The sequence below is a fragment of the Corvus moneduloides genome, chromosome 9, assembly GCF_009650955.1.
Source record: "Corvus moneduloides isolate bCorMon1 chromosome 9, bCorMon1.pri, whole genome shotgun sequence".
Lineage (NCBI taxonomy): Eukaryota > Metazoa > Chordata > Aves > Passeriformes > Corvidae > Corvus > Corvus moneduloides.
In genome coordinates, this window is record NC_045484.1 from 23855578 (window position 1) to 23883025 (window position 27448).

Consider the following 27448-nt stretch of genomic DNA (forward strand, 5'->3'; position numbering starts at 1 on the left):
GAATTGGGTCAAAACTATTAGCACTAATATTTATGCAGGCAGGGATGCTCCCAGTCTCTGCCCACATCCCACTGTTCTGGTTCTCTGCCTGGTTTAAGAAAAAGTCACTTTTCTTGAGAATGTCTGAAAAGTTATTAATCATTGTTACAAATGGACTTGCATTTCCTGCCAGATTACTTTCCCCTTTTTATTTCTGTGTGTTTTTCTCTACAATGTTTCTACTTTTGGGAGCAGAAATTAGGGAATTGCATTAACGGGGGATGACATTCTGAAATTGAATAATTTGATTTTTTTTTTAAAAGGAACTTTTTTACCAGATGACTTCAGGAAAATATTGATAAATTCAGAAAAATATTTTTTTTTCCCATCAGCTTCATCAGGCATCAAACTGGGCCTGTAGGCAAAGTGAAAAGCCCATGAAATCAGTACCAACCTCTGGCCCAAGGAGTAGTTTCACCTTTTAGGTTCAAATTAACCCTGAAGGAAAAGGAGGTAGAGGAGCAAGCTTGTAGAAGCTTCTCTGTCATCTCCTGGAGCACAGCCCCCTGTGGCTAGGTGTAGAAAAAGGGACAGGTCTTCCACCAAAGGCACAGAAACATCCTCAAAATCACATGGAAACTCCAGTCGTTTGAGAGTGGTCAAACTTCTCCTGCACCACTGTCTAGAGATGTGCTCTCTGGTCAGGTCTTTCCTACCATCACCTCATCAGGCAGGAATTTTTCCCTGGGTTGTGCAGGAAGGTGACAAGAGATGCTGCAGCCACTGCTTTGGTGCCTTGTGGCCAAGGGGGAATTTCCACCTGCCACCCCAGCTGGAGATGTTGACCCCAACAGCAAGAAGCAGTTATTCAGCACCTTTTTGTGCAGCTTTTTCCGTGTTGGCCCAGCCTCAGGTTAATGAATGATTCACAAAATGCATTTTCCTTGGTGTTTTTTCCTTTTTATTAGCGGAGTATGAAAACAGGCAATAATTTTACAGAAAGCAGGACTGGCACAATCGGTACATAGCATCATGCTGCAGCTTTTCAGAAATGAATATAAACTCTTTTTGTTTTCTTCTCCTTTCACCTACCAGAATAAATAAATATGATACACATTTGAGTTCCTCAATAGTGAATTCTAAAGCACAAGGTCTTACACTACAGCTCAATTTTACAGCGATCTGTACAGTATATTACTTTGATTTCCTTTTTGCAATTTAAAAGCCTTTGTTCCTTTGCAAGATGGGTTTGACATACAAACACGGATACATTTTGCAGCTAACTGTACACCTTGGGTCAGAACCTGGGAAAAAAAGAATAGATTGATTGCCTCCTGGTGTGAGAAAATAAACCAAAAAGTTATTTTCCATCGCACAGACACATCTAAAGTTCTTCCTTATGAGATGGCCCCACTCAATTGCCAGAGCAGTTAGAAAAGGCTTTGGCCATTCATAGGGCACCAGCTGCACCATTTAACTTGCTATGGGCTTAATGTGTGTCTTAAAGAGATTTTGAAGAGGCCTTCCAGCCTGGAACCCAGACTATTAAAAATATAAATGAATTTTTTTTTTGGTTAGTATATGAAAAATTGTATATTCTTTACAAATTAATGTGGGGCTTAGGTGTTGTCCTCAGCCGTGGCATTGCTCCACTGAAGCTGGTGCAATAATTCCACTCTGGCATCACAGCAGTGATGAGGGTCTGTCTTTGTGCCAAGTCTGGGTCTCACTCTACAAACCCCAGCAGGTTCCTCTGAAGCCAGCAAGTCCTGGGACACATCCTGACCTTTGCACGAGGCGCTGGGGCCGAGCTCAGCGTTGGCATTAACGAGAGCCTGAGTTAAGGGGAGACACCCACATGCAGAGGAGGCACCTCAGCGTGTGCATCTCTTCCCCAGGAGTCCAGGAAAGCCAGGGACGATGTGGAGGCTGCTGCCTGGGCAGCTGGGAAGCAAAGAGCATCTGCAAAGTCTGTGGAAAACAGGGAACCTTAATCATTGCTGGCCTGTTGTGTAACACGGTGGGAAGGTCGCAGCCGCACGGCAGAGCAGGGGATTTTTTTTGTTTGTTTGATCTTGCATTGTTGAAATTTTTGGGGGTTTTCCTTTTTGCTGTTTATTGCACCAGCCTCTTCTTATCCTTCCACTATGGATTTGGGCTGAGAGCAGACCTACGCAGAGAAATAGCTTTTTTTCACTCAAAAGAAAAAAACCCCAGGAGATGTATTATGCTGCTCTAGAACAGATCATAAAAAGCCAGCAAGGGGCACATGGAGGGCTAAGAAGGGAGGAAAAGAAAAATCAACACAGGTTGTAAAAACCAGCAGGAAAGTTCTGTAATTGACTTTTTTCAAGCTTAACTGAATTATGTTTCATAGCTACTGTAATTAAACTAATAGAAAATGGTGGGTTTTAATTTGCATTCCTTTTCTAGAGGGGTTTTTTTAACCTTTTATGTATGAACTCTTCAGAAATATCCTGATGTTGCTCAAAATTGTCATGTCAATGGAAGTAGCACACGTGGAACACAGGGACAGAAATAATTACAGTTTCCTCCTCTGTGTCCACCCACTTTGGTGTTTCTTCAGCAAAGACAAGCATCTCTTTGGCTGGCTGCAGTGGCAACACATTAAAATTCTTCACATGGTGAAATACCTAAATGAGAAAGGAGATGTGGAGGGATCTGCTTGCTGATGGTTATTTTCATATTTGGCAGCATTCTTTGTGTTTCCTACACAGCAAATGATGATTTTTCATGGAGGAAATATAGGGAAAAAACATACCTCTCTTTATTCCCATATTCACCACCAAGGATGTTTCCCGTTCTTAGCAAAAAAAAAAAGACAAAAAAAAGAAAAAAAAAATGTTTCCTTTTAGTCTCCCAGCATCATTACTGGATATTTTCTCATTTAGCATTTCTCCTGAACTGTTTAAATATCTCCTTTTTTTATTTTTTTAAAAAAATTTAATACTAATTAGACATCTCTTGCAGAGTAGAAGAAATTTAAATGCAAACTTTTGCCCTGAATATTGTGACTGGTTTTCTCCTGGGCCTTGATCCTGCAAGGACCATATATAAAACCTTTATGAATTCACTAGGGAAGGTTTGGAGCTGGAGTTGGTTCACCAAGCAGAGGCAAAGTAAACAAAACCATAGGAAGGGGAAAAGACTAGCAGAGGAAATCTCCAGATCTGTAACCTGTTTCCAAACAGGAACTAGGGAGACTTTGTCCGGAGTTTCCAGCACTGTTTTTAAAGGATTGGACCTATTCTTTTCCCAGCCTCTGTGCCATGCTATGCATTTGTTTGGCATTCCTTCCATACATTAAAAAACCAACTTGAACACCTGCCTCACAGAACACAAAATGTTGCTTCCCTTTTTACATTTAACCTCCCTGTGGCTGAAGCTGTCCCAGCAATGCCCTGGCACCAGGTTGGCACAGCATCCAGAGGGGATGGGTAGCTCTTTTTCTCCCCTGTAATCGTTCATCTGTCTGATGAGGTAGGATCTCTGTGTTACACTCCAAGCATTTCATGCCTGTGATGGAAGAAGCTGTGTAATATCCATCTAAAATGTTTGTTAAGAAGTATCAGACCTCCATCTGGAAGTGAGGAGAAGGGAACCTCAATCTGTTTTGATTCTGAGACTCATCTGTGACTTCATTTTCTTAAATAGCTGGGGCTGGTGGAGGGGAAGGGGACAAGCAGATCTCACATCACAAATCGGGACATTCGCAGGGGTTCTTCCCACCTGGAGAAACATCCAGCTTTGCAAAGTTCAAAGAGGAATGATGCAGAATCCATCCCTTCAGTCTTCCCGATACATACACAGGATTAAACTGAATGGGGAGTTTCTCCCTATGTTTTTTCATAATTTTCTATTGGTCAAAAATAGCCCAAGAGCTCAGAGACCTTAAAACAATATACAGGAAAGAGTCCGTTTTGACAGATAATTGACTACTAATCTTTTGCAAGCTGTGAGCCTAAATTCATGTGTCTTTGCATTTCCAGATCAATTTTGGCTTTTCATGCCAGCTCACTCCCCTCATGGATGTTTGAGCTTGACTGTAACAAGGTAAACCCCAAATGCTGCATAAAACACTTCAGGGGCTCATCTGTATTTAAGACAATCTCCTTTTTTTTCCCTGCTTATTTTTAAATTTTAGATATTTTTATCCTGATTCAGAATGGGAGAACTAATCTGCAGGTGGGAATCATTCACATGCCCCAGTCCAGGACCAGCTGCGCCTCAGTCAGCTGCTGCTCCTTGCAGAGGCAGATGAGGATGGCACTGAACAGACACCCCTATGGACTGATGGAGATCCGAATGTCTCCTCTCCCAGTTTGCTTCCTGAGTTGTGCTGGCCTCATCTCAATGTTGGTTTTTAATGGTGTGAGAGATGCCCTGGTAGCAGTTCCAAGCCTCTGTGAGGAAGGAGATCAGCAATAACACAGGGATGAAAGGGGTCAGGCTCCAGGGTCGGTCAAGACATGTGAAGGCTGTGAATGTTAAAACGAATTTTTGCACCGAGGCACAGGGAAGAGTTTCCCTCCTTGGCTCAGTGGGGAAGGTCTCATCTCTCTCCAGAGGATCACAGCAAATCTAGTGCTGGATCAAGTGAGCTTATCTCCTGCGCTCCCTGTCCTCACTTTGCAGGAGCAGGCCATAAATCCATGCGTTCTGACCTTCCATGGTAAGGCTGTACCTGCCCTGCTGTGAGCTGATGCCTCCTGTTCCAGCCCCATGGGCAGAGAAGAGATGCCTGTCTTACCTGGGATGGTACAAGAGTGACTGCAACCCTCTGCTCTCTGCCTGAAACACCCACTGGCATGAGCTGCAGTTTCATGGGCATCTTTTATTAATTAAAAAAGAGCTGAAGTGTAGATCTGATCTCACACCCAATTGCCTCGCTTGTTCACTGGCACCAGGGAACAACATCGGAAGGGGCATTAATTCAATTTGTGTTTGCTCTGCTCTGGTAAAACAATTCCACAGCCTATAAAGGTGCAGAGGTTAGCAGGGCACAGAAAAAATATAGGAGAATAGAGCCTTTCGAGGAAGGAGGAGGAAAATTAAAGCTTTGTTTGGGTGTCCTTGGTTTGGGTGACAGGCTGCAAAAAAGGAAATCTGGGACTTTCTTTTTGGACAGAGTAAATGTGCTTTGGTGGTTTTAATTTATTCAGACTCCTTTGAAAGTGGCAGCCAAAAATCTGCTTCCTACAAATACATTTGGTTTTGGCAAAGTGGAGAATTCTGCCGGTCACGGGGGCTGATTTGACACAGTCAGGAAAACTAAAGCATGAGAGAAAAGCCCCAAACTGAAGTGTTTGGCACAATGGAAATATTTATGGAAGACACTCCGTTTTCCTTGGAAGCTGGTGCGGTTGATGAGCTGCCCCCACCCAGAGGTCTGCTCCTGCTACAGCTTTATGAGGGATAAAGCACTATTTCCCATCAAACTTGGCTATTCTTACGTCTCTATTTGCAGGAGTTAGATGCTTTTTCAAGAAGCATGGATGTAGCTGAAAACACTCTTTTCTTCCATGTTTAAAGAGGTAATTTGACCCCTGGCTGTTGCCCCAGCATGAAGCAAGGTGGGAGTGAGAGGGGCCACAGGCTATGGGTCTATGCTTCATGTTAAATCAATTATAATTATTTGCAGAGAGACAGCACAGCTCTTCCCAGTCTGTTAGTGACACACGCAGTCGACACTCCTGGGATACAAACAGACCACCTGCCCCAGAGTCACTCTGGATTTTTTTGGTCCTAGGTGATATTAGAGATTAGATCTGGATATCATCCCTCCCTAATGCTCAGAGTAATAGCAGTGGGTCCAAAATGTTTATTTGGTTAGGCAAAAAAGAAAAAACAACAACCAAAAAGTGATTTAAACTGGCAGAATCATTCCCTTCCAACAAGGAAAACCACCCAAGGATGAATGATGGGTCATTCCAATGAAATGAGACTGAAACTGTTCAATGCAACAATTCTGAGGTTGGTGAATTTTGGTTACTTGCAAACCCTGCATTTTTGGCAAGTTCATCTATCCCCCCTCAGCTCCACAGAGAATATAAAGCCCCTGCTTACACCTGCTTTGCCTCCAGAAGTTCAGCATTTTTCACTTGTTACATTTTTGCTTGATAACCACTTTCGGAACTGAGGGCTCGAGGATAGAATTTGGCGATCAGAGTTTTTCTAGACACAGCTTACATCAAGTTTTTCGTCAAAGAACCATAAAATTAATGGTGTATGAACACAGCAGGAGTCCATACGAAATTTTTATTATCTATAGTCAAAGTAAGACCAAAATGCTCACCAAAAAGAAAACCCTGTAATTTGTAAATAAAGTTTGCACTTCATTGAAGATCAAAGAGGAAATAAAATAGATCAAAAATAATCCTGCAAATTTGGCCTTCATTTTCTCCCAGCCAGCAGCATTTGGCCAATATTTTGTCGTCTTTGAGCAAGTGCTATTAAAAAGAAAACAAAAAACGCTTGCCTTATAGGAAGTGCCTAAACAGGAAATTCACCTTCAGGTCATTTCCCAGTTGTTAAAAAATTATCTTCAGCAGAGAAGGGGGAAGTGGAGAGGTGAAGTGCACAATCATTTCTCTTCCCCATGAACACCTTTAGGATGCTGACCCAAGAAGAGCAACAAGCTACCAGCTGAGGTCGAGAGGATGGCTGATTTGTAACTCTGATACTAGCTACTAAAATTGAAAAGGAAAGGGGAATAAAAGCAAAAGAGGTCATGGTTCTGTAACACTGACAGTAACACACAGGTGATGGGCGCTGTCAACATTATAAACTATATACAAGACAAAGCAGGACTCTTTCTTCCCCCAAAGAACGCAACAACAACAACAAAAAAGTGAATATAACACAGTTGGCACCTTATTGAGGGGACGAGGACAGGAGGCTCCTCCTCAACATCACAGCCTTAACTCATGGCAGTCCAGAGGACAGTTCATCTGTCTAAACATAGATCTTCTCCCCCTTCCTCATTAAATATTTAGTGAAGACCAAGCCAGTAGCAGTGTCTGACGCAACCATGGTGCTAGTAAGACGTCAATAAATGCAAAGTTTTCCCTGCATGGGAGCACCTTACTTCAGGAAGAGGTGGGAGCACGTGGGGATCCAAGGAGTGCCATGTGTAGTGCCAACCTCTGGTGCATCTTCTCGTGGGCAGTCAGTTGGGGAGGGTGTCCAGCCCCAGGGACGCCGCGTGCTGCTTCGCCCGGAGCCTCAGGTTCTCAATGCTCGTGGTTTTACTGTTCAGGCTTGGCAGGGAGCTGGAGGCCTGCAGGATGGGGGAGGACCAGACCTGCTGAGCGTGGGACAGCGACTGGTAATAGGACTGACAGTGCAGGGAGCTTAGCGGGGCCATGTTGACGTTCATGCCCAAGTAGGGCATGGCAGACGGTGTCCCCATTTCAAAGGAGGAGTAATGGACCAAGTTGTTGGTGGCTGCCATGTGCTGGCGGAACTGCTCCTGCAGGCGGAAGAGGCTCAGGGGCGAGGAGGAGTAGGAGTGAGTCTGAGCCAGGCCACTGCTGGATGAAGGCGTCACAGTCGCGCCGATGGGAGACTCTGTAGCAGGAGACAGAGGGGATGGGGGTTATTCCTACAGGCTGCATGTAGGCGCTTATTCACACCCTAGAAGGGTTCGGGCAGCAGCATGGGCTTGTCTCTTGCATTGGAGGGCAAATGAGAGGGGGTGTGACAGCCCATGAGAGCTAAATGTGTGCCTTTCCCATACTTGGCACCTCAGAGTGCAGAAATGGGGCTGAGCTCTCTGCTGCTGCTGGGCACTGTTCTCCCCAAGGTCTAACTGGGGCAGAAGGCTTTGCTCTTTCAGTGCTCTAGCAATGGACATGCTGCCCTCTGTGGGGCCTGTTCAGTGCTGAGGACAAGAGGACAAGCGTGGGCAGCCTGTCTGTGAGCACCCACTCCACAGGGAATATGGGACTATACCCAATCACCAGCACTCCCTTGGAAAGGGGTCCTAACACCAACCCCCATCAAGATGCTGCCCCTCACCTGCTTTTGGGCTCGCTCTCTTGCAGTTCAAAGCCTTGCTGTCCACACCAGGGCTCTTGTCCACTTTGGCCTCATCCAAGGTGCTCTTGAACTCCTCCTCTCTCTCGGTCTGGTCCTCGGGCGCTGACTCGCTGGCTGACTGCTCCGACAGGGTCAGGTTGAGGTCTGTGCCAGCCTCGCTGGGGAGGCTCTGGACCTTCTCAGTGTCTGGGGTGGGAGCCTGGGTCTCCAGCACCGGTGGGTCCATCTTTCCCTCACTGTGGCTCCCCTCACAGTCCTTCTGCTTCTGCAGCTGCTCTTTCTGCAGGCTACGCTGCTTCTTCCGGAATTTGGCTCTCCGGTTCTTGAACCAGACCTTCAGTGCCACAAGCAGCAGGAGAGAAAAACCAGTGAGAATCTTGCTTAGTGCCAAATTCAGCATCATTCAGCCTGGGAGCTTCGGGGGAACCCCAAGTAATGAGGTGCTGCCAGCCCACTGCGCCCAAAGGCTATTCCACTTTGCTGGACCTTAGAACTCGACTGTTTTCAGTGCATCTACAAATAACGTATCAATCAGACTTTAAAAAATACCTAGCCTCTATATTGATTCTTTAAGACACTCCACTGCTGGTGTTTTTTGGGGTTTGTTAGGTTTTTTCCCCCTGAATTGGTTAGGCAGCTGCATCCAAAAAGAATGTCTTGCAGCTGTAATGTCTGATGAAGTGACATTGGCTTACAGTCTGTTACGTTTCTAAAACCATTGGGTTGTAAGTGTATCAAAACTATGATGGCAGCACTCAAAGTAAGTCATTACTGACATAGGCTGTTGTCTGGCAACTGCATTTAGGAAAGGAGGGGAGAATCCATATATTTTTTAACCTAAATCAGCAGACAGGGATTAGAAGAAATATATTTGCAGATCTTGGTCATGTTCTTTGGTTGGTTAGATAGGGAAACAAACCACTTTTTGATCAGAACGTTTTGATATTTATATCAAAGAACTAATTTTTTTCCAGTAGTTTTTCTCTTTCTGATGAAGACTATTTGCGTTTTAAAAGACAAGAACCTCTCCACCAGCAGGTTATGAACTAGAACATTTCACAAGTTGAAACTAAAAAAAAAAAGCAAACAAAACCAAGAAGCAAACACAAACCTTGGCCTGAGACGTTACAAATATTGACACTGGTGGAAATGAGCAGCTGGAATTACTTGGGTCTCTACTTTTTTGAGAAAGCCAGAAAAGCCTTGCAAATAAATAAATAAGTAGATTTCTGTTGCTGTTTCTAAAATTTCCCCTAAAGAAATGTGAAAGGACAAATGAAAACCATTGTGCACTTCAGACAATCCTAAATTTAAAAAATGTGGGCGTGGATTTGAAGTTACTTAAGCAGATGTGTGACTTTGGATGATTTTATCCTCCCTGCCCCTGCCTTTGACAACTTCACTGCCCTGAAATCTTTGGTTCCATTGGAAGAATCCTGAAAGGTCAAGGGAGTTGTCAGCCCTCTGGGAACCCCGCTATGTTCTTTTAAACATCCCCACTCGCAAACCCACAGAGTATCGGTACCTGGACTCTGGCTTCAGGCAGGTTTGTGCACATGGCCAGCCGCTCTCTCATCACCACATCTGGGTAGTGAGTCTTCTGGAAGGTCTTCTCCAGTGCCTCCAGCTGCTGGGCGGTGAAGGCCGTGCGACTTCGCCTTTGTTTGCGGTGCTGGGATCCATAACGTGCCTCCAAAATGATGTCTTGAAATGTACAGCCGTTGGAAGACAAGAAAAGTGGCCAATTTAATTATTGGAATTTGTATGCTGACAGTCGAATAAAGCACTTGCTAACATCAGAAAAAACTACAAAATGTTCTTTCGATTGCTTTAGTCCTAATAAAAACACACATATGGATTTTACTGGTTAATTGATGTGTCCAAAGAGACAAAACCATAGCAGAGGGGTTAAAACTAGATGACCTTTGAGATCACTTCCAGCCCCAATCATTCTATGATTCTAAAAGCCGTTTCTGTAGAAAGAATTTCTTTCTGTGACATCTGTGGAAGCTGTTGAGACTCCAGTGCTGAATTTGGTTGAAATAACTCAATCTGCTTCAACATCAGTGTGGCAGGACATGCAGATGGCCAGACCCCACCATGGCATAGGTATCTTTCATTAAGAAACACAAATAAAAACGATGCGGGGACGTTCACTGTTGTACTTCTTTAATGTCTTTTGTGGAGCTCACTGTAGTCTTCAAGGCATGATATTGGAGAGCTGTTCTGGGCTCCAGTTCAGAGAGCATTTAAGCTCACGTGCTTTTGTGCATTTAGCTCTAAAGCACATCCTTTACTGAGCACAGACACTCTTCAGCATCTGGGGTGGAAACTCCAGCCAGGGCCACGTCCAGCCCCACTGGTTGCAAGCCCAGAGCTCATGTGCTGAGCTCTTCTCAGCAGAGCAGCTACTCACAAGGTCAGACTTTGCAAACCAAGCTTGGAAAACTGAGAAGAAATTCAGACTGGGGAAAATCTGAGGCCAACAGTAAAGGGCTTATTATTTTACCAGGGGCGTTATTATTGCACAACAGTTCGTGGGAGTAAAAAGATCTTAAATCAATGAAAATAAGTTACTTGAAAATGAAAAAAACCCACCCTTTATTATGCAAGTTGGGACATGCTGTGCTACAGCCCTGGTATGAAGCAGTCTGGCAAGAGGTTTGCTCTCAAAGAGGAAATGCAGAAAGAGCAGTGTCTGGTATCATTTTTAATTCAGTTAAGAATGTGACTTCCAGTAGAAGAGAGTAATGAATACACGAGAAAACAATGGAACAGGGAGAAAAACTGGCACTATCAGTGCACGGAGCCTGATGAAGGCTCTGGCTGCTGTTTATTTGTGCTTTTGTCACGAGCATCGTGACATGAATCTAAACAATAAACCTAAACCTGCTGTCGGGGCCACCCCCAGCACCACACAGCCAGGTCTCAGATCCACTGGCTAAGGAGTGTAGCAAATCAGCTTTGCACCGCTCAAACATTCCTCTTCCAAAACTTCCAGCTGTTCCATTCTAGGTCAGCACTCGCAGCGCCCTTCTGGGGGATTGCCAGAGCTGCGTGGTTTTGGCAACCTGGCAAAGATGTGATCAGGCTAAAGGTCTTCAACAATATAGTGCTGGTTGCATACAAGAGACTCTCGTGTTTGAGGTATCGGAGCTCCTTGGGGAGTTCAAATGCTGCTGATAAAGCTGCCCCTTTGGAGGCAGAGGGACCATCCTTGATGCACCCAGGCACAGCTCACAGTGCAGCCAGGTGAGGAGAAGGGATATTCCAGCACAAGAGATGAAATTGAAGCTGCCCCCACAACATTTTAAAAAGCTAACATTTGTGTTTCAAGTACACGAAAACAGGAGAAAGGGCACTGGTTAAACACCCTACCTGCAGGCTGGAATATTCCCAAATTTCTAGAGTAGAGGTTAGACTTACCAGCTCCCCTGAGGCAGCAGCTCATGCATTAAGTTTGGCCACTCCAGCAAGAGGCAACCAGCAATTATTTTAATGTTTTAACTATGTTTTCAGGCTTTGTGCAAGAAGGAGAATATAAATTGCAGGTGAGGCTTTGCACTTAAAATCAGAAACCTCTGTTTTCTGACTTAAGGTCATTTGCTTTTGTGCTGCTTTATTCTGGCTGTCCCTGGAAGGCAAATGAGATCTATAACCTGCACTGAAAGATATTCAGAAGTAACAGAATGTGAGGCAACTGCAAAGGAAACAGCTTGTAGGTGTATAATGCCTACCCAGCCAATGATAAGCAAACAAGGGGACTGTGGGATTTAGTTTTGAAAGTCTTCCAGGTGGGTTATTAATTTTAAAGATAAGAGGTCAGGAAACCAATTGAATCTTCTGGTCAAGAATATGAGAATAGCTTTTTTATTCTTTTTTCATCTTCCTCTGCTTTACTCTAGTTAGGGCCAAAAACATTAAATCCTCCATGCTCTACTCTAAAAGATACAGGAGATCACAAACATCTTTCAAGAGATCTTCGCAGCTAGAAAAGGGGCACCTTGAGACCCAGGGTCTGCAAGGGACGTTGCAGAGTTCAGGGCCATCTGCTCCCATCTGACCACCTGCATACTGAAAGGGGCAGGGAACAAGGCGATGGATGACTGGGACAAGGACAGTGCTTTTTTGTCATCACTCTGCAGTCCAGCAGCAGAGCCAGTAGAAGAGTCCAGGTCTCCTTAATTCCGCTTTGGTTGTTTATTGATGAGGACAGTGACTCCTGCTCTGCCCTGCACCACCTCAAAGATCCCACAGGCCATTGAGAACCATGTTAAGAAGATCACAATTAGCAGCTGGATAAGGGAATATTGCTGACATGAAGATGTGACAGCCAGCTGTGGCTCACTGATCCAAAGAGTCCAAGACCTTTATCATCATGCCTTTATGGATTGCCCGCCTGGGAAGACATTCCTCAAACTTCTGGTTGCATTAAGGGGCAATGTGGAGAAGCAAGACACGGTCTGGGCTGGCAGGAGGTGGCTGTTAGGGAATGCAAGACCTGAGCTGGTGCCTGAGCCAGGAAATCCAATTTACTTTGTGATCATGTTCATTTTGCCCTTATTTACTGACAAGACTGTAAAATTCTTTGCTGCTTTCTGTTCACTTGTTATAACACCTTTCAGTGTCTTTTTATTCTCTCTTTTCGATCCCATATATCTCTCTTTTATATCCCATATATCTCTCTTTTATATCCCATATAGTGGGGCCACATCTCATCTCTTCCCTCCACTTCTCAGCCATCGGGCGCCAGTCTGAAGCAAGCTGCCAGCAAACATTGGAGGTCAGGTGTCACCTGCAGATCTTGGCCACAGGGCCAGTCCTGAAGAGCACACCATGCCCTTGACTCTGTCACACTCCAGAGGAGTTTCACTCAATGCAAGCAACAAGGGGATTTTTTTTTTGTGGTTTCTTTTTGTTTGTTTGGGTGGGTATTTAGTGCCAGGGAAGGGCAAAAGCCATGAGTTGTTCTTACCAGCCAGTCTCTCTGCCAGGGTGAGGGCATGCACCGAGGGCCGGTAGTCGGGGGCATGCTGGGCCTGCTGAGCTGCCTGCTGGTGGAGGTTGTACATGGCACTCAGTGAGTTCATGGCGTGCAGGGAGTAGCCGTTCACTCCATAGTGCTGCATGGTGACATAGACCTGCAAAACATCACCCACAGGAGAAACGGGCTTAGGGACGTGCTGTTCCAGCATCCTGGAGTCTCAGGAGAGCTTTGGAAATGCTGAGCTCAAAATTAAAGTGCTGCATGCAAGGCTCATGTCCGACCCCTCAGCTCCAACAGGTTTAGGGATGGGAATGCAAATATCTCCTAAAGCACCATCAACACCAGTCTGGCTTCTAAACTGAAAGCCCAGAATCTGAATACATCCTATTCATGCTGATTGAAATAAGGGAAATTAATTTTTTGCATACCACAACGCATCATATTACAGTGACTTTTAATGCATTGTCCTAGCTCTATCCCAGGGTTAGCTGGGATTTTGTCCCTATCATTTCCTACAGTAGACTGTTTTGTAATCCCATTGCTGGAAAGTCAAATAATGTTCCCCATCTGAACTAATTTATAATTTGTTTCCATTGATTATGCATTTTTCTTACAGGTCTTCTTAAGAAAACACAAATGATACAGGGAAAGAACAAAAAAAAGAGCATGTGGTGTTAAAGAAAATAAATCTGCAACGTAATAGCACCAAAAATGTTATGGCTAAAGAGGGAATAAGGTTTGCAATAAATACCGACATTTCATAGCTCAATAGCAAGGAAATTATTTCAGAAAACTAATGGCTTTTTTTTCTAGTGTGGGCTCTGCATGAAACTTCAAGCTCTTTTTCCTTACAGACCATCTGTAAAACTGAGCTAATATTGATCTCAAAAGCCGAGCAATGCTTCATTCATCCCTGTTGTAAATGACTGAGGGCCTCCAGGACGTCGTTTCTGCAGTTTGTAAGACATCAGAAAGGAAGTTGTGAAACATTAGCCACAAAATAAATTTTTTAAACCACCGTTTACATCAGCAAGTCACCGTCTGGAAAGCCAGTGCAATGAACAAACGTTCAGGGAAAGAGGGTCAGCTGGACTAACTTAAGGAAAGCAGACATCTTCTCAGGCAGCCTCTTAGAAACCAATTTGAACACTGGAGGGAGGTGATGATTTTAGGAGAAATGCCCATGGTTTTAGGAGGAACTTGATGCAATGAACAGTGAAAACTTGGAAGAACAATTATCTGTTGTATTTTCTGTACTGAGAAACGACCTTTATATTTTCCCGTAAATGATTTATACCATGGAGGTTCAGACTCACGTTGAAGAGGGAAATGAGTTGGTCCCACTGCCCCTCCTGCTCTGAACTCCTGTACTCTCCACCTTGATGTAAGAAACACAAACATGAAGCGACCCTGTGCCATAGCCAGAGACCAAGCTGGAGTTTCTTGGAAAAGAAGCCGAATTTTGTAGCATAGGGTGTGGGGCATCTTGTGGCTTCTCTCCGTTGTGGTGCCCAGGAACAGGGGAGGGAAACATGCAGCTGGAGTTTGGTCAAACACTCTGCCAGCTCAGGGATGACCCTCATGAATGTGAGTTCTGGTTTTGAGATTGTCTTCTCAAAGAGGTTGCAGTAAACTATAAATCCCTAATTTGGGAATTTAGTGCTCAGCCTCACTGCTGTTTCCCCAAGTCCCTCATGCTCTGGCACTGCATCATTTCAACCCTGAGAGCTGATGAAGGGTGACAGGTCCAGGTGTGGTTACACCACAAAGTTCTGACTCACACTCTGATGCCAACTTCCTCTGCTTCGTGTCCTCCTGTTCACCCTCTCTGCATTCACTCCCCACTATTCCAAGCTGAACTGCGAAAATGGACATTTTTAGTTCAGGTACCAACCGAAATACAAGAATGCCATAGCTCTGCTCTGCTCTAACGCAGCTTAGGGAAGATCTAAGCAATGACAAAATTGTTTGCTGGTTCTCTGCTCAAGGTGAGGGATGTCACACACCAACAGAGTTTTGGCATGTATATTTATTTTCCTCACAATGGGGTTCACAGTGAAATTACAGCTGTGATGTTGCTTTCCTGGACTGCAAAGTTTTGCTGCTGGTGGCACGTGTTGAGGGACATGTCCCAGTGACATGTACCACTGACATGGCCACAGAGGACATCTGCCATCACCTGGGAAAGACTGATCTGTGGTGCAGCCTCACCCCATCCTCGGTGTGGTTCTGTTCCCAAGAGCATCATCCCACCCAATAAAATTGTTCATTGCCTCGCTGTGACAGACAAGGGCAGGCCTGGCTTTTCTGGCCAACACAGGCAGCCAAACAGAGATTTGTGGCTTCATTCTGCCTCCTCCCCTCCCAGCTCACTAGTGAACCAGCTGGCTGGTTGCACCAGCTTTGGCCAGCAGGGTGGAGGTCTCAAAGCTTATTAAGTTCCTGCGTGTTTTGTGAAAACCATTTGAGGACACAGAACCTATTAACTGCCCTGGGCTGCTGCCAGACCTCTGTCCTTAACAGACGCTGGAGAATCCACACCGGGGCTCAGCCTTGCCAGAAGATACGGGGGAGGCCAAGTGTCTTTGACTCCCAACTCACAGAAACGCCTGTTTTTCTTTTCTAATCCCCCTTGCATGTGGTCAGCTGTGCAGCAAGCTGGCACATTAGAGGAAAAATGAAGAGGGAGAGGAGGGGAATTTTCCCATACTATACGGTCTTCCAAGGACACTGCCAGAGGTGTTGTGTCTGGAGCCCAGTGTTTCCACTGAAACACTTGCTCCAGGAATACTGCAGCATATTTGATTGTTAAAAGATGATTTTATGTGAACATTTTTGGGTGGCCTAGAAGAAAGTGCATCAAAAAGAAAAAAAGAAAAAAAGAAAAAAGAGAAGGACTTCATAGGGATGGACTCAGGATGGGAGTCAACGCCCATCACAGCTTTGGTGATAACTGCCTTTTACGCTGCAGTGCAGACAACAGGCAGAACTTCCTACTCACTTGTGCAGCAAATGTATCATCCCAGATTCGGTGTAAAAAATGAGGGAATTTACTGAGCGAGACGGTTCAGCCGGGTAAGCAAAGTTAACTGAGACCACAAATAGCTCCTGTTTAACTGTCAGCTCTGAGCTCACTCCAACCCCAATAAATTAAATATTTAAAAGACATCATGCAGCAATTTTTTTTAATGGAGGAAGCCATTCATCAAGCCACTGCTGTGTTTCACAAGCTGTCGAATAGTGCTTACACTGGTTAAAATAATCTTTATATTTCATTAAGCAACCAAATAAGCTGATCCTTTCCCACTGGCTGTATAGATGGTCTTAATTTTCAAAATCTGCAAATGCATCTTTTATGTCTCTGCATGGCTGGAGGGCCTCAGGAACAGCGACAGCCAGGAGGAGGATGAGAGCAAAGTTTGGACTCCTGCTTTATGGAAGGGTATGGGCTTGAGCATCTGTGGATAAACTGGGAGGTTAAAGTAGGGTCCATCCTGAAAGAAAGGATCCTTATCCTGATTTTGTGCATCAGAGATCATTGAAGAGTTAGGAGCAGCAGAGAAAGGAGATGGAAGCTGAGGAAAGGTGCAGGAAAACAGTAGGTGAGGGAAGAATGCCCCTGCTGGGAGCCTGTGGGCTGGTCCTGCAGTGTTTGCCCAGCACAGGGGGGGGATGCTGCCATGCAGTGCCTGGGCTGGCACCTCCTGGGGCAGGTGGTCCCTTCCTGCATGGCCCCTCAGGGCAGCAGCAGTGACTCTCCCACCCCCGGCATCACAAGCCCTGCTCTCTCCCTGCTTCCTACATTTCTCAGCACCCGGCTGTCAGGTCTCCTCGCCATGCCCTGCACCAGACGCTGCCGGCGTTCCCATTCCTGTCCTTACAGTCCAGGCATTGCTACCTCAGTGTCAAAAACCCTTCCATGGCTTTTACCTCTCACTTACATTTTTGCTATGGAAGACTCATGGATGCTGTGCCTATTTTTCTTCCCAAGCCTGTGACTTCTCAGACTGCAGGGGCTGTGTCCTGCCAGGATCCAGCCTCACAGAGAGGACGTGGGGTTCCCCTTAGCTTTAACTGCTGCTGTCTGTGAGAAATCCAGGTTTCTCCATTCCTGCATTTCTTTGAGGCCAGGCAATGTAGCATTCTGCCCATCCCAGACTAATCCACGGCCCCCACCACTCTGTATTCAGCTGCTGCTGTTCAATCTGATGCAAAACAATTTGCACATTTACCAGCTGGAAACAGGAACCCCGTTATCCCAGAGCAGAGCTGCACTGCTCCAACCAGCGTGGCTCCCATCCGTCCCTTCCCAACACTGGCCTTGAAAACCTCAGGTTCCCATCAAGTCATCCAGCACAAGAGTGGTGCAATTAATCATGCACCACCTAACACCTAACAAGGGAGATCTGACCCTGGGTTTTAATATTCTCAGCTTTGTACAAGGCTTTAAGTTTCCCTATTTAACTGGTAACTAATTTTGTATAATTTTGCATGTAATTCTGTCCTGAGAGAAGATGCGAAGAGAGACCCATGCATTTCCTCAGCAGGTGAAAACTCCTGTTCCTAGTGGCTTGTGTATGTGGAATTGAAACAGACCTAAGAACAATTTTAAAAAATGAGGTATTGAAGTTTTCTGAGAAGTACGTGGCAAGAGAACATCCATATTTTCCCTTCTATCAGGGAATAAAACCCCAAAACAACAAACCATCACAACAAAATCACAAAATTCACCCTGGAGCCTGGAGCTAAATTAAGTGCACCCAACAATTTGAAATAAGGGCAATTTTCTGTCCACATTTCATCACTTTACTCCCCCCATCAAAACATCATCAATCTGTACCTGGCTTCACCTGCCAGTCACACGCAAAGTCTTCAGCAAAATTACAGAACTGACAAAACCCATTCATGGAGAAGTGGATCTATCCCTGCATCCTGCAAACTCAAGGGTCCCTTGTGCTGGCCACAGAGCTCCTGTCATTGCTGGCAAGTTTATCCTCATCCCAAGCTGTCCTGAACTAGGGCATCCACAGCAGCTCCCTGTGCCAGCACTGCTCTGGAGGGACGGAGCTCTAAAACCAAGACACTGTTTTTGCTCCCCAAATCTAAACTGAGGTGAGATGGAGGAATTTTATTCAATAGCTTATTCTGGCCAGTTTTCCGAGGTAGAAGCAAAAAAATGCCTAGGACAAGGCTTTTGCCCTTCTTAAGCAAACACTGTCAGGTGAGATGAGGCTGAGGCTGGATGTAGGACATGTAGCTTTGCAGGGGCTTTGGACCATTTTCTCTTTTCCCTTCATATAGTGAGTTATGTCAAACTCAAAGAAGTACTGAGACTAAATTCATTGATCTACACAAAACACTCAGATGCCATAATGAAGAATGAGGTGATAAAACCTATGAGTTAAAAATACTGAATTATTCCTAGATGTTTCAAGAAGAGGATACCAGAGTCTGCTTTTGACTGGTGGGCACTGTGAGGTGTTTCTTTAGCACTTTATCAAAGCTCAGGAGGGTCGGTGATGGTGTAGAGGGTGTATGACGCCTTCTTTACATGGGGAATAAACTGTACAAAAAACCCTCAAATCTGGACTTCAGAAAGTCACTTTCAGAAGGGAATTTCAACACCATAGTTCATTGCTTATGAAGAGATTCACCACAGACGGATTTAAAGTTTGGAAGAGCTCGGCACAGCCTCGGGTGTGTGCCCTGATGGAAGGCGCATCTTGCACACAAGGAAAGGATCAGTTAAAAAAAAAAACCAAGCATGAAACAGAAATCTGGTGCACTTGATTGGTGTTCAGGGTTCTGCAGGTGACAGAAAAAAATAGGAGTAGCCCTGTCATGTAAAAGAAAAGTTGTGGTCCTCAGCCTGAGCACCTGCAAAGGTGCTACAAATCACTGTTGGTGTTTATGCAAAGCACAGGAACCCGCTGTTCATTACTAACAGGGAATAACAGCAAATGGTTTGTGCTGCAACATCCTTTCCCCCTTATTACCACCGGCAATAAACACCACTGAAAATAAAACCACAACAGAATATCCCCCCTCACCTTCCCCGGAGCTGTTCCGTGTTATGATTTTATGCTTTAATTCCTTATTCAGAAACACTTCAAATCAGAAAGATAAATAACAAATCTCTGACTCTGTGTAACTCACATTCCAGGGAAACAGGCTCACTCTATAGACAGACATTGGGTTTATATGTATTTGGTACTAAATGAATTACATACCTGGGGGGTTATGAATAAATGATCCTAGCAAGAGGTTTTCTTCAATCTTTCTTTTTTTTTCTCCTAATATATCCCTAAATCTTTTAGATATATAAAGGCCCAAAATCATGTAAGATAATAACCAACATGTTATAAATCAGTTTTGTTCCTCACGTGAGATTACTGAATGTCTAAGGAAACAATTTCACCTTTGTAGTGGATGAAATATAAATAATTTGAAATACTGCAACACATCATAGTTTCTCATTCAAATGTCAAAGTCTGAGAGCAGCATGCACCATAAAAACAGGCTTCCAAAAGACTTTCCTCATAACTGAAATGAGGAATTGAGAACAGCTCCCAAAAAAACCCCTCAGGACTCTGCATTTTTGATCTTCCTGAAATATTTTTACACCTGTGAAAATCCCTGGATTTAAATGAAGTTAATTTCTAAGTGCAGAGAGAGATCTTAATTAAAGAGGATCTAGTTAAACAAGTCACAACCCACTGAAAGCAAAACCTGACCAATTACACCAATTCCTGCAGCTCACACTCAGCTATTCCTAGTGACCTTGGTATAAATAAAGAGATCTTTTTCTTAAAACCAGGAGGACTGCTGGCAGCTGAAATCTGGAAATACTTCCAGTCAGGGACAGCGTCACCATTTTTTGGGTAGACCTTGTTAAATAATTGCCTCTTTGAGGCTGTGCTGATGATGAGCACAGAAACTGTGTTTGTAATGCTCATCTTTTTATAGTGGAAACATAATGGCATGCGAGAGGGCTTGTCATTTTTATAAAACAAACCTCAGAGCATCCTGCTGAGGCAAGGAAGTTTTGTTGCAGGACTCTACGAATTCTCGACAGCAGGCTGTGAGTGGCTGAGGTAACAGGCCCTGGCTGACAGGGGTAACTCACATCAGCTGCTGTGATTTTTATTTAAGGCTTTTGGGAAATCATCATTTTTCACCCAAAAGCCCCAGATAACAGAAGCGAGTGATTGATTAGATGCTTCCTGGCAAAAGACTTTCCAATGCCTCTGTTTGCAGAGGAATTCTTCAGAGGGCAGGCTTGTTAGGTCGAAAATGAAGAAAATAAAATAAAGACATCCTCCAAGTCTCTGCTTTTGAGTGAGGGATAAGTTTTAGGGCTTGGAGCCCAGCAGCTTGCAGCCCAGCAGCCAGGAGCGGCATTACTAAACATCACTGGGGTGCTAAATACCTCGCTTGTAGTAATTCACACGAGAAAATCAGTGCTTACAGATCAAACCAGGACAAACCTCCCTTCTCCCCTTTGGAGCAGTACTCAAGCCTCAGTAGAAGCTCTTGGAATTTATATTGAAGTGGAACATTTTCCTGGGTAAAGCTCTTGATATGAAGATCACTTTGACTATGGTTTCCCATCACATTCTGCTTCCACATCAGTCAGCAACAACAACAACAAAAAAATCCTGCATTTAAGATTTCTTATCATTAACACCAGAATGGAAACTGAACCCTACAGCCCAGCTCTGCCAACACTGATGCTGCACGCACCACGTCCGTGGATATGGAATGCGGTCACATCCCACTGCAGCCAGGCTTGCATGTTCCTGTGCTGCCCACCTGCTTCCCCCTCCAGACCTTACAGCATCTCTGCCTCTGGACTGCCCTGAATTCAGAACTTGGAGTAACCTTAAAGTACCCTGCAATCAAACTACTGAATTCACGAGCTGCTTAAAGGGTTTATCTTTGGTGTTTGTATGAAAAAAGCCCGAAGTACCTGCTCAGCCCTCTGCCTCACTTCTGTGGAAAAGGCTCTCTTGAGAAGCATTTTGTTTTCCCTAATGCTGGCAAAGGGAATTTTCCAAACCAGACTCCCCACACTCTGCCCTTCCCCAGGGCTGCTGGAAGCAGGAGGATGGCTCGCTGCTTGCTCTCTGCCCCCAAAACAGCTTTTGCCTGCAGCGTATTTGATTGCAGATTGTTCCCATGAGCAAACTGACCGTCTTGAAGGCAGCCTCTTGGGGCTTCTGGTTCAGGGATCTCCCTTCCCTGGAAGATGGAGCAATATCCTGGAGGATTTTACCCATGACAGTCTCATTAAGGAGACAAGGATCTACAGTTCTGTGTCAAAATATGTTTTTAAGCCTGTGACCTTTAGTGACAAGGACCTGTGTGAGCACCACAACCACGACACTGATCTGACAATCTAGCACTGAGCCCTAACAAGGGAGATCAAACACTGCAAGAAGTGCACAGATGAGCTTTGTAAAGATTTGCTGAGGCAGTTTAGGACATTCCCAGTTCCATTCCTGCTGCTTCCAGGTGCTGCAAGCCTGGAAGCCGGGCTGGCAGAGGGGAATGCGGGCTTGCTCCAGGCACTCCCAGTGCAATCCTCAGCCCAGATGCTGGGCTCCACGGGCAGGCACTGGGATGAGGCATGCAGGGAGGCTGATTTCTCCACCCACCACCACCACTACTGATCTAGTAGAAAGTAAAAAGTTGAAGCTGTAAGTTCTGAGTGTTAAGTTGAGAGAGTTTGGTATGCACACGAGGAGGGGAGCAGCGTGTCTTTGTGAAATGCAGTGGTTTCTGCCACACTGCTGGAGTTTAACCCCGCTGGCACAAAAGGACTTTCCTAGGGGCTCTTTTAGCTGATTAGATGGAAGGCTGTGAGGTTATGATGCCAAGTGCAATTCTACTTGAAGGTGATTTGAGAGATATAAAGAGCAAGCAAAATTCAAAAGCAACAGAAGCTGAGAGCCTGAACTCAGGATGTTCCTGCAAGTTCAGCTGGACCCTGCCTCTGCCGCTGCAGATGATTTTTACAGTCACAAACACATGATGGCAACTGCTCCTGCTCAGACTTAAATCAGCTATAAGGCAAAATGACAGACAATCCTACCTTGGTCAAAAATGGAAAAAAAAAATCCTGAAAGGCATCTCCACAAGCCATGCAATTGTGGGGGATTTCTAATACGTTAAAAGAATAAACCAGAAGTTCTAAGTTTTTCTTCTTTGCAAGTGGTAACACCATTTTTCATCCTAGCACTAAAAAAGATGCTCGAGCTCAGTGGCTTTTACAAGGAGGGGCTGGGGTGGGGGAAAGATTTGTGCCACCTTAAAACAGGGCCACGAACTGGAGTTAGTGGCAGCAGTGCCAGGGGCTGGGGAGCGCCACGGGTACATGCAAGGCTTCCTTTCCCGTAAGCGTTTGGATCCCTACACCGAATGAAGTGCGGCTGCCAAGGTAAGCAATGTATTTTGGCCACCAGCAGGTGATGTGTGCTCTAAAGAGCTGTGTGCTGTAAAGCAGGCAGAGCTGCTAGACGTCTGCTGGGTTTTGTGGGGAGATGTGGAGTCCCGCAGCAGAGGCACGCTTACCCACCTCGGGCTAACACACACCGAGGGCTCGCAGAGCCCTGCTCGCTCCACCCGCTGCTCAGCACGGCTGAAGACATCGGGTTTCCACAGCTCCCTCGAGCATTTTTTCCCTGGCGAGATCCATCAGCTCGTCTCCCCCAGTGCAACTGTTCCTTTTCCTTTGGAAGAGCCAGGTGGAGTTCCCAAGCATCGCACTCACGCTTTCAGTTTTACAGCACCATTTCTCAAGTCAGTATCTGCTCTGGCCATACAGAGGCTACAGCTGGTCCTGAGAGAGCTGTGCCAGCTACCCTCAACTCCTGGTGTAAATACCCATTTCCCTCCCTTCGGAGCACTGCTGGTCCATCCTGCTCCCAGCCCTCCCTCAGAGACTCTCTCCTTCCCATGAGCTGTAATTCCACCAGACCTGCTTTAGGAAACAGAAGAAATCTGATCCAAAACTTAATGAAGTTAAAAGGACTTTTTTTTTTTTTTTTTTTTTTTTTTTTTTTTTAAATCTATTTCAATAACTCTTAGAGTGAAATAAACTAGTGAGAAAAGTCCCGGAGTTTGGCTAACCCTGGTGCACCATGAATTAATTCCTATTTGGCTACATTTCCGAATTCTCCACCCTCTTCACAACCAGCATATTTTGATGGAAATTCCCCCGAAGTAGGTTAGTTTATTACTAGCTGTATAGGATTGGAAATTTTGGGATTTATTGAATCCATGTTCTTCAGCATTTTCCCTACTCCTGTGTTTTTCCAGAAGAAGCAAGGTAGCTATAAATGTGCTGTTCAGACACAAGTTGTGGAAATCAGCTCTCAACCTTTTGAAAGGGTTTCAGGCCCATTGACATTCATCAGTGCTTCAGCAGAAGCATTTTCCACTTGAAGAGATAAATTTTGTGATGCCTCTGAAAAACCACTGGAATCTTAGAAAACATTGACTACTTCTAGCTAAGACCCACAGCATCACCAGTAAAACCAGTAAGTAGCTATATCAGAAGAGCTTGGTCCTGGACTTTCTCTGCAGCACCTTTGTTTTGTCAGAGATGGTTGTAAAAATAACAGAGGAAAAAGAACTCTTCGCTCTGGCTTCTTTTCAGTCAATTTCCCTCTTTCTCGGCAAAACATTCTTTAAAGGATAAAGACACTGGGAACAAAACCCACTGCAGTCACTCCCTCTACAACTATATTGTGAAAAAGTTGCCTGGCCAGCCTGTCCTTCTCTCTGATTTGTGGGAAGCTCCTCTGACTCCGTTTCTTCGCTGCAGGCAGAGACACTGGCACTAAGGAAAAGCAACATCTGCACCAGCTCTGTGAAACAGAGCTGTGCCTTCTGATACGGCAGTAAGATCCCTGCTCATGTGCGTGAGCATGAGGAGAATCTCCCATTTAGACATCAAGATCTCTAAATTAGTAGGAAAAGCTGGAAAGCTCATCTAAACTGGCTTTCTGTGTACTGACAGTACAATTTTGGGTGTATTTTTGCATTGACGATGTGGGCATAATTTAATACAACCTCTCATCAGTCATGGGGTAACTCAGGGTTGAAGTCACTTTTACCCTTTCAGGAATTTTGTGCCCATTACAGTTCTTAGTTAGAATGGGAAAACTGAGCTTAGAAGCACAATCCAAAAGCCAAAGGGTTGTAGATCCAAGTCTCTCCGGCTGGGGCAAACAAGGAAGAGGGATTGACTTGCATCGACTTACTCATGGGTGAAAAGTGAACATGGAAGGGAGAAGCTGAACAGTCAGCGAGCCAGTTCTGCGATGTGGTCAGGAGAAAGAGCAGTGAGAAACTGCAGATTTACTCTCTGCCTGCCATTGCATGGGGAGTGTGGGCCAGGGAGGGTGTAAAATCTCTCATCTGGTGGGTGAGTCCCATCCTGCTCTCCTTAGGACAGGTGGGGCACAGGAACAGCCTCATCCGCACTGGGGCACCCCGTGGGGCTCAGCCTTTGCCCTTCATCGAGAACACGACCCACGTCCTGTAGGTGGCTGAGGTACCCAGCAGGGTCAGCTCTCCAAGGCTTGGAGACTCGGGGAGGAGAGGAAAAAAAGCAGCAGATATTGCTTGAAAAAGCTGGGGAAGGTGGGTGCTGAAGGTTACCCCTGCAGCCCTCCTTGCCGAGCCCTGGGCTGGCTGGGAAGCGACCAGCGGCTCCCCCAGCCCAAGGAGGGTCCCACCCGACCCAGCTAAAAGCAGATTTCGCTTCTCTTTTGCTTTGTGTTCTGTGCAGAGGTGAGGGAGGGTAAATAAACCCCGAACCCTCCAGCCCTGCCTTTGGGGAAGCGGGAGGCTACTTCAGACAAAACTGTTATCCATTAACATCCAATTATCACTTGGTCTAAGCCATTAATTATAAATCAGCCTCCTAATTGGGATAATTAGCTCTCTGCTACTTAATGTAGTATGACTGATGCGTTTGGAAAGAAGGTAATCAGTCCATTTGTTTAGCGTTAGGCGAACAAATCCAACTCTCATGGTTTAATTTCAGCCGCAGCCTTCCCACCGCCTTCCCCCCTCGGCCCACCGTCAGCATTCAAAGCTCATTGCAGCTCCGTTAATTGTTTGGGAATCACGGCGGGGATGGGCACACGCGTCTCCGCGGGGCTTTCGGGACAGCAGCCCCTAGCCCGGGGATGCGATCGGATTCGTCCCTCCCTCGAGGGGAATTGCTGGGATTTTGGGGAGGGGGTTAATTAGAGGGGACGGGTTTGAACCTGAGCGCGACCCCACAGTTGGCATCGCTCCGGAGAGCGAGGGGCTCCGCACCTCGCATCCCCCCGTCACCTCGGCCGGGCCGCGCCTCTAGAAACCATTTCAGGGAGAGCGGAAAAACTTTCCTTTTTATTTTTTTTTTTTTCCCCCCCTCTCCTTTCCTCCACTTCCCCTGGAAGTCTCATTAATGCCGGCTGCTCGGCGAGCCGCCGATAGCTGCGGGACATGATTAGATATTTATTACTGTCATTTACATGGAAAACTTGAGCTAACCAAGTGGAACTGGAGGGGGCCGCCGGAGGGGACGGGATGGGGCGGAGCGGGGACATTTCTTTTCCCCGGCGCTGAAAGTGGAGCCGGAATGCTGGACACAGCCGGAGCGCGGCCGGCTGGAGCAGAGGGTGCGGGGACAACCCCGCAAAGCCCCCAGCCAGGGGCAGGGCTGTTGGGCCGAACCCTCCTCGGGTCTGGGGCTGCGGTGCCACCTCGCTCCACCCGCGTTTCGTTTCGAAAGGGAGCGGGCAGCGCTCGGTGCGGGAATCCCACCGGGAAACGGGGGATGTTACCCCCTCCCTCCTTTCTGCTGACGGCCTCGCCGAGGCGACTCTCGGGGACACCAAGGACCTATCCCGGGTCCCCCCACAGGCGCCCGAGGTCGCCGCCTGGAAATAAATGGAGAGCACAGCCGGGAAAGCCGCCGACCGCGGGGACAGGATGGCTCCGTATGGGGAGTTTCTCGCCTCTTCTCTCCCCAGATAAAGGGACCGGCACGGCGAGTGTCGCCGTCAAACCCCATCTCCATCGGAGGAGAAACTTCCCCGAGGGCCTTGCTTTGGACTAGAGGAGCCCGTGTGTCCCGTCCCCAGCAAGGCTTCCAGGGAGGTCACCCTCGCCCTCTCCTTGCCCTCTGCAAGGGGGACGGGTCCCGGGTGCCCCGGGCAGCCAGCACCGAGTGGGGACACGGACTTCTTTCCGCTCAAGTGCTGGCCGCGGCGGAGCACAACCCACCCCCCTTCGCTATCTGTTATCCTATGGCCCGAGGGGCGACTCTGGCGGAGATGTATGAGATCTCTTGCGGTAAAAATATGCATGCGGATCCCCATTTGGTTAGCCCTATAATGGAGGTGTAAATAGGTTTCGACTGCGAAGCCCGTAATTTATCAAGAAGGGCTGACAGCGCAGGTCCGGGATTTATACACCCCTTAAAGAGGGAGAACGCGGAGGGGGGGGGCCGCAAAGACCGGCCTGCCAGCTCCTTACGGGGGGTCCCCGTCCGTTTTGCCGTCTAACCTCGCAACGGGGTGATGTGGGGGTGTGATTTGTCCTAAAAAGGCTTCCTAGCGCTGCCGGCATCTCGCCCTCCCTTCCGCAGTCAACTTCCAGCCGCACCAGAAAGAAAAAACAATCCCGGAGCCACCCCCAGAGGGGCCATCGCCATCGTCCCCTGCTCCCGGCCCCTCTCGGGGGTGTTTCTGCCCTCGGCAGCTCTCCCCAGGCTGCGCAGCTTACTAAAACATCATTATGTAAATGGGGGGAAAGTTGCGCTCTCCTCCTGCGGAGCCCGGCTGACAGAGGGATGCGCGTCCCCCACCACTCCCTGAGCCGGGTTATAACCCTCGCATCCCCGCCAGCTGCCTAAACCCACACCGGAGCGGGCTCGGAGTTGGAGTCAGTAGGGAACGAAGCCCCGAGCTGGTAGTGGGGGGGTTGCATTTTTTTTTTTTTCCGCCGTGGTTTGGATTTTTTTTTTTTTAAGCGTGGTATACCCCAAATAAACAAGAAAGAAAAAAAAAAAAGGGAAAAAAAAAAAAAAAGAAGCACAGGAGGACACATAATTCGCGCTGGAGCAGGGGCTAGGCTTCTCCTCCTCGGCGGTGCGCGCATCCCTGCCAGCGGTCCCTCCGCCGGCCGCGCATTCCCCCTCGGACAGATGCCCCCTCCTCGCAAGCCATCCCCAAAGTGCTCTTCTTTCCCGCTCGGCATCCCCAGCCCACCCGGACCCGCGCTGCCCGGGGGGGTTCTTACCTGGGGCGGTGGGGCAGCCTCTCCGCCCGCCGTGGGAGCGGGGACGCGCGTGGGAGCGCGGCGCTGCGCCCCGGCCCGCCCTACTCCATCCGCCCGCGCTGCCTGCGCGCTGCCTGC

General features: G+C 46.7%; 1 protein-coding gene across 1 annotated transcript; it reads right to left on the reverse strand.

The window, feature by feature from the left end:
• Window positions 1-917: 917 nt before the first annotated feature.
• Window positions 918-27443, reverse strand: DMBX1 (diencephalon/mesencephalon homeobox 1). The gene is made up of 5 exons (XM_032118591.1): window positions 27332-27443; window positions 13016-13181; window positions 9566-9744; window positions 8020-8374; window positions 918-7569 (listed from the first exon to the last, which is right to left on the reverse strand). The coding sequence occupies exons 2-5, from the start codon at window positions 13167-13169 to the stop codon at window positions 7169-7171; spliced, it is 1089 nt and encodes a 362-aa protein (XP_031974482.1). The 5' UTR covers window positions 13170-13181; window positions 27332-27443; the 3' UTR covers window positions 918-7168.
• Between the last annotated feature and the right edge of the window lie 5 nt (window positions 27444-27448).